At 39.1% G+C, this 13,643-nt stretch overlaps 1 protein-coding gene across 1 annotated transcript in view; it reads left to right on the top strand.

Annotated features, from left to right (window-relative positions):
• Window positions 1–13,643, top strand: part of NRG3 (neuregulin 3) — a 339,710-nt gene that overhangs the window by 307,048 nt on the left and 19,019 nt on the right. Inside the window, exons 5-6 of the mRNA XM_074544710.1 lie at window positions 1,682–1,784; window positions 6,782–6,908. Coding sequence (XP_074400811.1) covers window positions 1,682–1,784; window positions 6,782–6,908 — 230 coding nt within the window. The remainder of the gene's footprint in view (window positions 1–1,681; window positions 1,785–6,781; window positions 6,909–13,643) is intronic.

The following is a 13,643-nucleotide window of genomic DNA, read 5'->3' as shown; positions in this document are numbered from 1 at the left end:
AAATAAAACAAAAGACATTAAACCCCAAACATTTAGTTCAGTGCCAGTAAGGATTTACTGTCTAGATCCAGATTTTGGACCTCCCAGTGAGGAAGAGGCCTAAAGCTGTACTGGAATCAATTTAGTGCAATATGAACAGGATTTCCTTTTGAATTACAGTTTCTTCAGTTATTTTTTAGACAGGTGAAATATCTATTTGCTTCTTTTAATTTTTTAAGATAGTATTTTAGAAATACAATTTTTGGAATTTCAAATTTAAATAATGGGGAAATGTCAGCAGAAGCTGAGGATATTTTCTATCTCAGATCACTGTGGTGTTGTTTGAGAGAGCAAGTAGGTAGACAAGTAATTAAAAAATCAAGATTTGATACTGTAATTTTCTTTTTAATAGCTTACAAAATAATAACTGGGTCTTACAAGAGATAGATGCTTGTGTTTAAGATTCCAAATGTTGAATAACAGCACTATGATATTCATTCTTGAAAAGTTATTAATTAGTACTGATTAGGGTACTGCACATAGTCTTTAGTGATTTGCCTGGATTTGCCTTGGTGTTTTCATACAATATTTGTTATGAACCTGAGAGTTTCAAACTTGGAGCTGCTGCCGCCTACTTGACATGTGTGCCTGGTGTTCCCATGTTTGAGGGTGCCTGCACTGAGAGCCCCGGCCTAGGCAGGAAATGTGGGTTTGTCAGCACACAGGGCTTGGGCTGTGCTCTGATGATCCCACGCACCGCCTTTCCACCTGGAATTTGTGGATGAAAATTCTGGCTTGTACGTTGCATGTTTGGAAAAAAGTGATCTTTAAAAATATCAATCTGTTTGTTGTGTTCACATTTTGAACTAGAAGAGTGGTTGGAAGAATAAACATAAAATATAAGTCTTAAGGAGCTGTTGAATTGAATGTAGGAATCTCCAGTTGCTTATCAGCTGCTGTCTGCTGTCATGAAGAAGTGTTTTCTTTTATTTCCTTAGCTTTTTTCTTTTTTTTTTTTTTTTACTTTCATTCTGTTTCTGGTTTAAAGTTATTTAGAATATTGTGAGATTTATAAAGAAAATCTGTTTTGTAAAAACTAAGCAACTATCAAAGCAATATCTGCTGCTTCATAGCAAAATAGTCATTGGGTTCCATGCAAGTTCATTGAGTTGATTTTTTACTCTGGCATGTTTTGCATAAGCTTCAGGACATGGGAGTAAGGCATTGTAATCAATGCCTTAATCAAATCAAAAAACCTTACTCATTCAAATCAATAAAACATTACATTTTTGGGGTAGGTAAAGGAGAACTCTGACTCTTGTGGGACAACAGAAGAGCTCTGATTGTTCTTTCCTTAGACCAGAAAAACTCTGTGGTGGTAGGGCACTTTATCCTATTGATGGTAAAATCTTTAAGAAAAGCTGAAAAACAGCATGTGGGGCAGAGAAAAGACTAAACTGTCCTGACTGTCATTATTCTGTATCTCTCAGAGTGTACTGGGGCCATTTTCTAAAACTTCCGAGGAGGCCCCAGCTGCATGGACCTTGCTAGAGGGGGGTTCAGAGAAGCACCCATTCTGTGGAGGAATTATCCAGGCCAGACCTCCAAGCATCTGTCCATCATTAGTGAAGCCATGAGGGGCTGCCAGCTGCCCTTTGCAGGTGTGTTCTGTGCTCCCTAACGTGCCCTTTGCTGCCCACAGAGAGCGAGGAGGTGTACCAGCGCCAGGTGCTGTCCATCGCCTGCATCGTCTTCGGCATCGTCGTGGTGGGCATGCTGTGTGCAGCCTTCTACTTCAAAACCAAGTAAGAGCCTTCCCCTGCTGTGCCTGGGGTTTAGCTGCTGTCCCTTTTACAGCCTTACAGCCCTTCAGCTTCTCCCCTCCTTTTGAAGCTGCTGTTATCTCTGGTCCGGCTACAGCAGTTCCCCATGGCTGCACTAAGTCGTCCCCAAAACATCAACAGGAGTCTTTATGTGTTCTTCTTTCTATTTCCTGATATCACAAAAGAATAGGTTGTTTCATATCCACTTTTTTTTTCTTTGACAGTAGTAATTTTGTGTCATTTACCATCACTGCAATAATCACTTTGCTCTTCTGAAAACGGTAGTTTAAACATACCATCTCCTTTTTGCATTTCATTTCATATCCCTGCATGTCCATTTCTCTATACTGAGAACAAAAGTTAGAAATGCAGAAACAAGTCCTTTGCAGATATCTGTAATCTGTAGTTAGTACAGCAGCCTGTTGATGAAGATGCATATGAGTGCCTGTAACACAGAAGCATTTGACCTATTCAAGTAGTGAAATCGTCTGGACTAAACTATTTTCAAGTGAAATGCTGTCCACTCTATTCCTTTATCTTCCCAACTGAATATTATTTTATAATATTTATTGTTATGTGTGCAATCTGAGTTGCAAAAACCTCATAGCAGTTACATGGCATGCTTGTCAGTGCCCCTTTATCAATAAATATGTTCTGTACGGTGGTCATCCTTCATTCCTGTTCCAGCCGGAGTTAATGAGAAAACACAAATCAATATAAAAAAGTACCTGCATGAGGCTAGTCAGGGTGGCTGAACATCAAAAATGTGAAGGTTGGTACTATTTAAAAGTTTGGATGTTTATCTGAATCTCTTTCTAAAATTCCTTTTAATGTGTAGGAAATCCAACAAGGATTAGGTTTTATTTAGAAAAATATTTAAATTTACTTTTCTATCTGGGGTGGTGGAGGGGAAATCACCAGGTGTTTTTTACCCCTTTTTCTTCCCCTCAGACTTCAGGGGTATGCCGTGAGTGAAGATTTGAGTCAGTTCATGGTTTTTCTAAATGATTCTGATGTCTTGAGGGGTTTTGTTAATTGTTGTGTGGACATCCATAGTGACAGTGATGCTGGCTGGGAAGGACAGAGTGGCAGGACAGTTCCTCCCTGCAAACTCCTCCGTTGTAGTGTAAATGTGAGCAGAGACAGGCACTCTGGCACTGCCGTTAGGAATGTCATTGTGCATTTCAGATCTGCACATCTCAGAAGAGTGAGTGAGAATCTCCCTGGAAAGGCTTGAGGGTTTTGCTGGTGAGGAGTTTCAGAAAGGCGGGATGGGTTGTCAGTAGGAGGAACATGCAGTCAGTGGCTGAGCATAGTGAGAATGAGCAGCCTCCCTGTTACTCACAGTGCCCCTCCTGCTCCTGCACTGCTGTGGGAGCTGGGTTGGAGCAGCCTGCAGAACACCCTGGCTTTGATCAGCTGTGAGGAGAGCTAAGTCTGAAAATAATGAGTGGAAATAGCACTTGAAAGAGGAGCTTACAGGACAATAGTGCATCATGATTCAGGAGCAGGTTGGGGTTGGGGCTTTGTCTGCATTATTAATATTAGAGTTACTGAGAAGAGCTGAAGTGGGCTGGTGCCAGACTCTGGGAACTGAAGTTTGGAGTTAGGAGAAAGTGAGCACTTGTGGTTCAGCCAGGAGGCCTCAGACAGTGTACAGGGAGGCTGATCAGGCCCTCACACCCTGCCTGTGCCTCCATCTGCTGCTGCCCAGAGAGGAGATCAAAGTGTCTAGGCTGGGTCTCATGGAGCCCAGGTAAAATTGTAAATGTAACATTGGCCAGTGCCTTAAGGATGCAAAACCCAACAAATTTGAAGTGCCTAACACTTACCATATGTTAGCTTTGAGTCAGCAGGTTTTTGGGAGCTTCTTCATCAGGCATATGGACCCTGACTGGGCTTAAGAATTATCAGAGCATTCCTCCTGCATGGGGGTTATCTTGGGGTTTCATTTGACGTACAAAAAATGCAGAATATTGCTAACAGATACAGAAACTCTGAATAGTGCTATCATTAAGAGGGAAGTTTTCATGAGGATCCTGACTTACTTAGTCTGACAATTCTATAATACCAGCTACTAGAAATAGGCACTTCCCTATAAGCCATTGAATTAAAAGTCCTTTTTTAAAATAGACTCAATCTGAGAAAGTTTAGGACTATAATTAAACTCTGTGCCCTTCCAATTATTCCTTTTAGGTTAATCAAGAAAAGGCTGGAAGTGTTAGCAACAGATGAAGAGTACAGTAATGGGCTGCCCTTTACAGCTTAGACTTTTACAAATGACTAGTGACTTTATTTCTTGCTGAAGTAAGAACACTTCATTGCCAAGTAACTCTAAAGTAGAACGCATAAGGCCCATTTGTTTTGAAAACAAAACTTATAAAATAAATTTATTAATCAGCAAGTAACTTTGAATTATTAATGATTTCTAGTTTTATAGCTGTGCATCCTATAGTTTGCCCAAATGAATATGCATAAACCTGATATTAATGTTAGGTTGCATGAACATAAAAGGAAATTAATGATTGGATTGTTTTTCTCAGCAAATTACCTTCAGGAATTTCAGTTGTTATGTTAAAGACTGCAGTAATGAGGCTGAATTTTTGCAGTTTACTTACACGTGTTTATAAATATCGAAACAACTCTATTCATTTTTATAAATAAATCCAAAAATTGTTTTGTAATTTTCCTGATTAAATTATCATTTTGTATGTTTATGAGAGGCTCCCAAAATCTGATGCTTTGATCATTTTTCGCTATCATTGTTCATGCCTTACATAAAGTCATGCCAAAAATTCCTGAATATTCCATAACCGTTCTGGAGACCAAGCAAGAGGCTGGTTCTCCAGTAGGACATAGGAACAGATGTGCTAATTTCCTCAGTGGATGTAATTTAGCCAGTCAGAAAATAGTAGTTCTTAAAAACACTAAAGTTGCTGTTATGAATCTCCCTTGGAATTTTATGAGAAGCTGAAGAGCTCATTTTGACATTTTACAAATGAAATTGTTCAAATTTTTTTAGATTCAAAAATTAGTGGATATTAAAAACATTTTTAAAAGAGATGTTTCAGACTCAGCTGATTAATTTAATTTGACGCTACATTCATTTAGATTATATATCTATTCAGATTATTCTAATATTAATTCTACCAGTTTTGGCTAAAGAAAATCTTGAACATTTTTGTGAAATTATTTTGAGAAATTATTTCCTATTTCCTACCTCTCTATTCATAGATTTTATTAATTATGAGCTCCTAGCAATACTCAAAACATGCCACTCATATTTGTGTCATGGTTACAATATAAATTCATTCTTTTCCATTTGTTTCAAAATAGGATGCAAGTAGAAAGCCTAAGAGGTGCTCAGAGTCCTGCATTTGTTATGGCTTGTGACCTGTACTCAGCAAACAAGCTGTAACAAATACTTCTAAGCAGGTACTTACAAATTGTTGAATTTAAGCAAATGCTTACATTGTGTCACACTGAACCAAAGCGAAAGGACTCAAAAAATATTGAAAGTATGTTATTAAAATTGAATGTCTTGACAATTGAATATCTTAACAATTGAGAATTGTGATACTTCTCACCACTTACTTTCATTTTGAGGGAAGTGTCCTCTCTCACAGGCCCCTCCACTGAACACGTAACTAATTCATTTTCCTCTGCTTTCTTATATCTTGCAGCACTAGACAAGAGATTCCACTGTGAATAAGAAATTCAGATTAATTTTATACTTCATTCAGTGTCAAATTCACTATCTGACACAAGACTCTATCAAGCTTAATGATATCACAAGGGTTTCCAAAATCAAATCACCAGAAATTTTTCAAAATGCTGCTGAAGCTGCTTTGCTAAAATTCAAATTTCACTATAGAAAGGCCGTATTTTATTTATCTCTTACAAATACTTGCCAGAAATCACTTCCTTTGGAAATTTGGCTCAGCACCAGTTGCTGTCCAAAACCTGCTGGTGGTATAATGAAATGCTGCTGCTGGTGAGTCCTTGACATTGCTGGGTTGTTTTCAAGGCCATTGTAGGTTCACTGCTGGAGATGCATCTTCTGGAGAGAGAAAGAAAGCAGGGAAGGAAAGAATTAAAATGGGATTGTGAAGTTTTTGCTCATCATTGTTTAAAGCTGATAGTTCCAGACAATGTAGCTTATCAAAAAAAAAAAGAAACTGATAAAAGAGCTTAAATGTATTTTGCTAACAGTTTTTGCCCAGCTCAGATAACTTTTTGCAGAAGATAAAAGTCATATTTAAAGTTTGCTGTCTCATATCCTCTTTCATGTACAGAACTTAAAAAACGGTTTGTCACTTCCACTCAATACAGTGTGGCAGAAACAGAGAAAGAGAAAGTCTTTGTTAACAGTGCAGTTATCTCCTGAATAATGCAAGGGATTCATCCAGTGGTATTCCTAGCTCTGACAGGGTGGATTGTAGTATAATAACTCAAAAACGCATTCTCAGTGGCCATACTGACATTTTTTCCAGGTTTCAGCATATAAGCAGAAGCTGCTCAATATAAGATGTGTTATAGGTCAAGTCTAATCAGCCAGCAGAAATCTTTGATTCTTCATCAATTTTTATGGCCAGCAGGGGCTAATGCCAGTTTTATTTGCCAAAACCCTTTTCCCAAATCTGAGCAAAATGCTTTTTTATTATTCACACTGACTCGTAAGCTATTGTTAAATGTGCAATAGATGATCTTACAAAACCCTGCACCAGCACAACGAGCATACTATTCTAGTGATCTGAGAATAGAAGGTATTTTAAAACACAAGAGAGGGGTTTTTGTCCCCTTTGTTAAGCCTTGCCAGGAAACAACGGCTGCACTGGAATATCAGACATCAGTGAATCAGCTCAGCTGCCTAGCAGGGTGAAGTTTTGAACAAAGGGAGCTGTGGCTATGAAAGTGTCATGGCTCTAACAGAAGATCAAGTCAGCTCTTTCTTACATGGATTTTATTCCTCTCTGCAGGAAGCAAACCAAGCAGATCCACGAACAGCTGAAAGAAACGCAGAATAGGAAAACCTACAGCCTAAATGCTTCCAGCATGATGGCAAAGTCAGAGTGTATGGCACAAAGCCAAGTCCAGCTGCAAAATGTAAGTAATCCTGCCAGCTACAGCACTTAATAGCCTGGCTGAGTTCCTGCTGCTGATGGCAGCACATCGTCATGCTGCTATTAACATCTGAGCAATGGGAACCACAATTCTCACCCCTTTCATAAAATGTTTTCTATCAGGCCTCTTAAAGGAAAGCAGGGATTTTTTTCTAAAGTTATTTCTATGGATCCTGGTACATTTTGTTCATGTGGCAGGCTTTGCTGAACCCCCCAGCTCTGTATTCAGCAGTGGAAATTACTGTTATATTTTCCTGCAATGCTCATACCTGTCTGTATGTGTAGTGAAGGTCCTTGAACTTAAGTGATGTCACACCTTCCAATAATTTATGAACCTGCAGGAAAAAAACACAGGAATTTGTCACAGTTAATTCAGAGTGAATTCAAGATCTAGAACTAAATTTACAAATGTAAACAAATGCCCAAGGGAAGACCGTGCAGATGGTCTCATTTTTCTGGGTCTTTATTTAAAGGTACTTTGGTTTACAGAAAGAAATTAGTCTGTTCAAACTAAATTTGAAATATATTTAATCATTTTCTGAATGTAATTATATGTAAGTCATTACAGTCTCACAATCATGAAATATGTAAAGCGTGTTTGAAATAAGGAACTTGAAGACAACCAATTTATTTAGCCTGGTATTTTTTTAGGAAGATATTTTCCAGTGTATGTCATTCTCTTTCCCCTGCTCACACACAATCAGTGCTGTCTTACTTTGAACAAAGCCTTTGGAAGAAGGATCCTGGTAAGCAATATAATAGGAAAATATAAAAGATATATAAAACCTTTCTAAATTATTAACTTCTTTTTTTTAAAAAAAGAGTATCTTAGTGTTGCTTAAAGGAATAACTTCCTTATTTGCCAGATTCCATCAAAACAGTGGGAATTTAGCAAAAGTGAGCACTCATGCCCACTTATCCAAAGACTTCTGAACTTCTAGTTCACATCCAATTAATTTAGAGATAAACGTAAGCCCTTTTAACCAATTTAGAGTAAGCAGAGCCTCCCTGCTAAGACAGAGAGGCTGTGAGAACATTGCTTGTATTCACTAAAAGTTCTGTATTTGCCATTGTGGTGCCCCTATGCTCATGATATGCTTTGTAATTCAGGAAAAATACACTCTTCCAAGAAGGAAGATAGCTCCACTAAATTGACATAATCACAATTTGGGGAACCTTGTGCAATTTTTTCTCTCACTTTCAGTTCATTCAGCCTTATTTCTAACCCCTAAACAAAAGAGCTGGTGGGAGTGTTGTTGGTTGTAGTGATGGCAGCAAAAGGTAAAGTTCAAGATCCTTTTGTTCTATCCTATGAAATAAGCCTTGGTTAACACTAAGAAATGCTCTTTGGCATTTTCTCACTGTAATTCAGTGCAATATTTTGTCATTTTCTTTTGCCATAGCCATAGCCATAATGGCTGAAATAGCAGTTCATGCATTCTGGGCACAGAGATTGAACACCATCCTTAGATTTACTATTTTAATCCAAATTTGATTTTCAGTTTTTATTTCTGTTCAGCCTGACATTATGAGTGCTGGTAATTAACACACCATTTTCTTGTCCTTGTGGCTGTTTACAGGCAACTGTTTTCTCCTTGCCATTAATGCATTCTCCCTTTGGGAAGATAGGAAGGAAGGAAAACAGAATGACCTTGTGCAGGATGCAGTGTAACAGTGTAATAACAGTTTCTGTTGTTAGGAAGATTTGAGTGCAGGAATGCATGCAGGCAGCTCGTGAAATATTTACAGAACTTGCCAGGTTGGAGGGGGGAAAGGGCAGGGGTTTGGTGAGGCTGCAGGGAAGGGGCTTTGGGAAGGTGTTTTGTAGGAATGGCTGTGTGACTCCCCCTGAGAAGCCAGAGATCTGCCTGGGGTGTATGTGCTGGGTGGAAAGGGCAGCAGGCAGCCTGGATGGGATTCCCATCTGCAGCTGCCACTGCCTGGGCCTGGGGAGAAATCCTGGTTCTCTCCATTGCCAGGAGCTAATAAATAAACTTAAATAAATGAGGGCAGTTACTTTCTGGAGGCTACTCCTCCAGAAAGTAATTTTGGTTTAGGTCATCCTGGAAGTTGCTTCTTTTCCCACTCCATGTGCTCCCCCTACAAGCAAGACAGTTTTCCCATTTTTTCCCCCTTTCTGTCTTTCCCTAGAAGATTATCCCAGTTTTTTCTCTTATCTCTTTTGAATAGACCTGGTGATGCTTTCAGGCTTTTCACACAGCTCTCTCTTGTGCAGAGCAGAATGCTTTTGTGGAGACCTGAGAAAAGCTGCATAAGGTTCCTTATTCTTGATGACTATTCTGAAAGAACCATCACCTTTTGACTGAGAGGTTGCTATATTTAGTAAAGGGCCCATCTATTTTTCCAAATGTGTTGCTTTAGAAGGAGCTTTAACTTATTTCCCAAGGCCCAGGGTGCAGCAGACAAGGTTGCAAGAGGTTTGTGGCTATAAAGAGCTTGACCAATCTCAGTGCAGTAATTTTTCCTCCTATACTCAAGAGTATTACATCTCCTCCACTCTCTGCTCAGTTGTGATTCTGAAACGTGAAATAAAGGGGTGGATTTTGTGGGAACAGGAGAGCTATGTTCTCTCTGAAGTCCTGCTGCTCATCACTGGTAATTGTGCTCACCTGTCCCATCCTCAGTAGCAATTTCAGTATTTTCTTAGAGGTACAAATTAGATGAAAAATACTGTGTACTGTAAGAAGGATTCATAAATATCTGTTTGAACACAGCTCCTAGGATTTCCTGAATCTCCTCCAAGTCCACTGCTTTTCCAAAACATTCTGGCAGCAACACACTTAAATTCTTGCTGGGTGGTTCTTGCTAGGGTTTCTAGCCTCTTGGATTTAAAGACTAATGCACTGGTAATCTTGCTATAATTCCTCAGCCAGGAGGAGATGTGCCAGTTTTTAATCCAGGATCTTTGAGGTACACAGGAGATTGAGATTAATTTCACCTAATACATAAAGCCTAGAGCTTCTAAAGTATTATGTACCCCTTCCCAAAGAGATCATCCTCCTTTCAAGAGATATTTAAAGGACTGCAGCGAACAGTTAGGTCTCCATGTAATCAAAAGGAAGGAAATTGTCATTCTCCCTGTCTAGAAAGACAAGTGCTTGGGGCACCTTCACACAGGTGGCAGGAGGAGCTGGGGTGGCTCCTGATTCCTACAGGAGCCACATAAAGTCAAGGGTTTCTTTTTGAATTCTCACAACTTGGTAAATAAGTCATGGAAAAAAAAAATTAAAAGATCAGCTGAAACCTTGACATTCCTTTAGTGATTCTGAGAATTGTCATGGCTTTTTAAAGTGGCCTTTTTCATCCTTGTGGTTTTTAATACCTTCTCCCATGGTACCAAGGGGATCTATTAATTTCCCATCACTGTCCCTCTGAGCTGGTTAATATGCTTTTCATGCTGTTCTGTGTGGTTTCAATTTTCACTACACTTGTTTCTAGAAGCTTCCAACCACTAGCTCAAGGTTTCTGAAATTCTTATAACAAGGGACAAAAAAATGTTTCTTTTGCATCTTGTTGCCTTTTGTTCATAGTAGTAGGAAATAAAATCTTTCCATTCACTGTGATAGACATGCAATTAATATATGTCAAGAAAGAGATACTTTTAAAGGATTACTCTGTGGGTTTACATGGATTGCCATTTGATTTATCAGCTGAGATCAAGAGCAGATTTCCCATTTCTGTATCACACGGCTACTTAGGAAGAACTGCCAGAATAGACAAACCTGAATTTACTGTCCTCTGTCTAGAGGCAGTGTTGGCAACAGAACATACAACAAAACATAGGGGAACAGTAAGGATATTAAATCCTACCTGTATCACCTGATGAGCTTCTGTGCCATTTCAGCCCACTCAGAAAAATCTCTGGCTCTTTTCCTCCTTGAGACAACCTCTCTGAGTGTCATTTCAAGCTGACCCCTCTGCTTCTCAGTTCTTTCTGAAATGGGATCCCCACATCACCTCTCTTCCAGTGCCACATGAATTTCTGGACCTTTCACTATTTTGGGGGAATCACTGAGGGGAGGAGCTGAGTAAAGCCCAGGGAAGGATGGGTGGTTTGGTTTGCATAGCACCATAGCCCAGGGAGGGATGGGTGTTTGGTTTGCATAGCACCAGGACAGCAGTGTCAAGCTGCTCTGGAGCATTCCAGTGGCATTTGTTATCCCTGAGCCCCACATTTCAGAGCAGGGAATTCAAGGCATAGAGCAGAGGAGCTGTGTGCTCCCAGCAATGCAGCAGGTCAGTGGCAAAGGCTGATTTCTTGTCTCCTGGCTCAGGCTGCCTTCACAGATTCACTTAGCATTAACTAGCAGGGGGTGGAATTTTTATTGTCAGAGAGTTGAGTAATTGCGCATAATAGATTATTTTCTCCATGAAACAATGAAAAATGAAAATTTTTGCGATTTTTTTTTAAGCAATCATTATTCTTTAATTTATTTAGCCATATGCCTCAGTGTTTTTCAGTAATTGCTCAAACAAGAACAGATAATTAACCAAGAAGGCAAGAAAAACCATTAAAAAAACCCAGATACAGATAAGCTTTCAGTGATGCTTTCAGCCTACTGGAACAGGCCTTTGAAAGGGTTTCACAGCTTATTCTCCCTCATGAGCATGCAGCAGCTCACAGCAGTCAGAGGCTTCCAAGGAGCTCAGCCCAGGTGAGAGGTGTGCTGTGAGAGCAGCAGGATGAGCCCTGCTGGATTTTAGGTGGGGAATGATCCCATGTTGTCCTCCTGGGGCACCAGCTGGTGCTGCTCTAAGCTCTTCACAAGAGTATGAAGGTGTTTTCCTCCAGAGGTGATCTTAGAGAATGGATGTGGCACTTGTAGTTAAGCTAAAGGAGAATAAACCCAACTGTGTTTAAATATATTAAAACGTAGTAATAATGTGGTGCATCCAGATCTGTTCTATTACATTGTTAAAATTCCCTGTATATTAACACCCTCAATTTAAACTAATTTACATTTTCATTGTAGTGAATGTTATGACTGTGCATTAAGTGGCGTATCTGAAAAGGGGAAAAAATGTTCAGTTGGGGGAAAAATACCTTTTGTAGGCTGTGCCTGAGTGGTGCTGGGTTCTGGTCCTTCCTTCATTAAAATTTGCAGGTCAGCATCAGAGCAGCTTCTGGTGTGCTGAGCAAAGTCTCTGTGTACCACTGCTCCAGCCCACATCCACCTGAAACAAGGATGTAGCAAAATGCAGAGCTTATCTCTGCTCTTCATGATGTACTTCTTACTCTTGGTCTTGTGGGCCATTCAGGCCTTCAGTGTTGTACCATGAACAAACTCAAAAAAATGACAGAAATAGCTTCTTGGCACTAGCAAGCCATTCTTTACATAGCTCAAATTGATTTATTCAGGTCAGAAATCAAAGCCAGTTTCATTTCTGCAGCTGGCAAGAGAACTATTAAAGTTTAAAACCTTCACTGATGCGAGTACCTTAAAAATCATATTTCTGTCTGAATATTTTATCTACAACATTTACAAGTGTCATCTAAGATCATGGTAACTGAAAGTAATGGGAGTGGAATATGTTTCTTCTTATTATTTCAGTTGTGTTTGCTTCATGCATGCAGCATCATTTTTGCATATTGCCACTCACAGCTTTGCCTTCAGAAGCAGAAAAACAATGATTTTGTGTTTAACATGGGTATTTCACTCAACACAAAGAAGGAGAGGAGCAGTGGAGAAAAATTTGAAGAACTGTTCCTTTATCTATAGAAATTGATCATAAGAAGTGTGACTGGCTGGACTAAAAGTACATGTAACCTATTTTTAAAAGGGAATATTCCTGTATGACTTTGCTTTTTGATGTTGCTGAAGTCTACAGAAATGTAGATAAGAATAAGTGAGAGTCAGAAAATAACCGTCTGTTGTTTTAATGAGTTACTGGTCTTTTGTTAGACAAAACTAATAATTATGAAGAACTGTCTTTTGAAAGGATGCTTACTATCCTCTCCATGAATTTTTGTGCTATTGTATCATAACAAACATTTTTCACCACTGTGATTTTTTTCACTAATATTTTAATTTGTATTTTCTTTCTAAAATATGTCATCATGTAATTGCTGCCACGATACAAATTTATTTTAAAGATAGCATGGACATCTAGGTGTCTAGTACGAAAAATAAAAAGCAAAAGGAAAACAGGCCTATTAGTTTTAGTGAAGGTCCTTGTAATGCAAAGTAAAAAGTAAGTCTGAAAAGGGCTTTATTTTTCACACCTGAGTGGAAATGTGAGTTACCCGCTCATATCTCTGAGATATTGCCCAGTGACCACCAACAACATGGAATCTTCTGGTAAGCCAAAGTGCAGCTTTTTTAGTGCAGCTTTCTCTATACTTCAACTTTATGGCTCCATAGCGGTTGGGAGACTTTTTTTTTTTTTTTTTTTGAAATTGCAGTTGAATCACAAAGCAAAAAGAACAAATCTGTTCTTCGTGTCTAGTGTCTGCTTTGCAGACCTTTGTGTCTCACTCTGTGCCCAGAGACTGCCCTACGCCCACTCCTGCCACAAGAAGAATTATGTTTACACTGTTCTTACTAGCACAGATACTCCCAGGTCAAAAGTTTCAGACTGGTTCAGAGAGATATCTGGCTCTGTGGATGGGATTCAAATACTTTTCTAACTTATCTGATGACACAAGTGCCGTTTCAGTTTGGTTTTCATAGTTGTACATGCTGATGATGAATGCAGT

Source organism: Zonotrichia albicollis, chromosome 7, assembly GCF_047830755.1.
Source record: "Zonotrichia albicollis isolate bZonAlb1 chromosome 7, bZonAlb1.hap1, whole genome shotgun sequence".
Classification (NCBI taxonomy): domain Eukaryota; kingdom Metazoa; phylum Chordata; class Aves; order Passeriformes; family Passerellidae; genus Zonotrichia; species Zonotrichia albicollis.
Note: the sequence above shows the minus strand (reverse complement) of the source record. Positions and strands in the feature narration are given on the sequence as shown.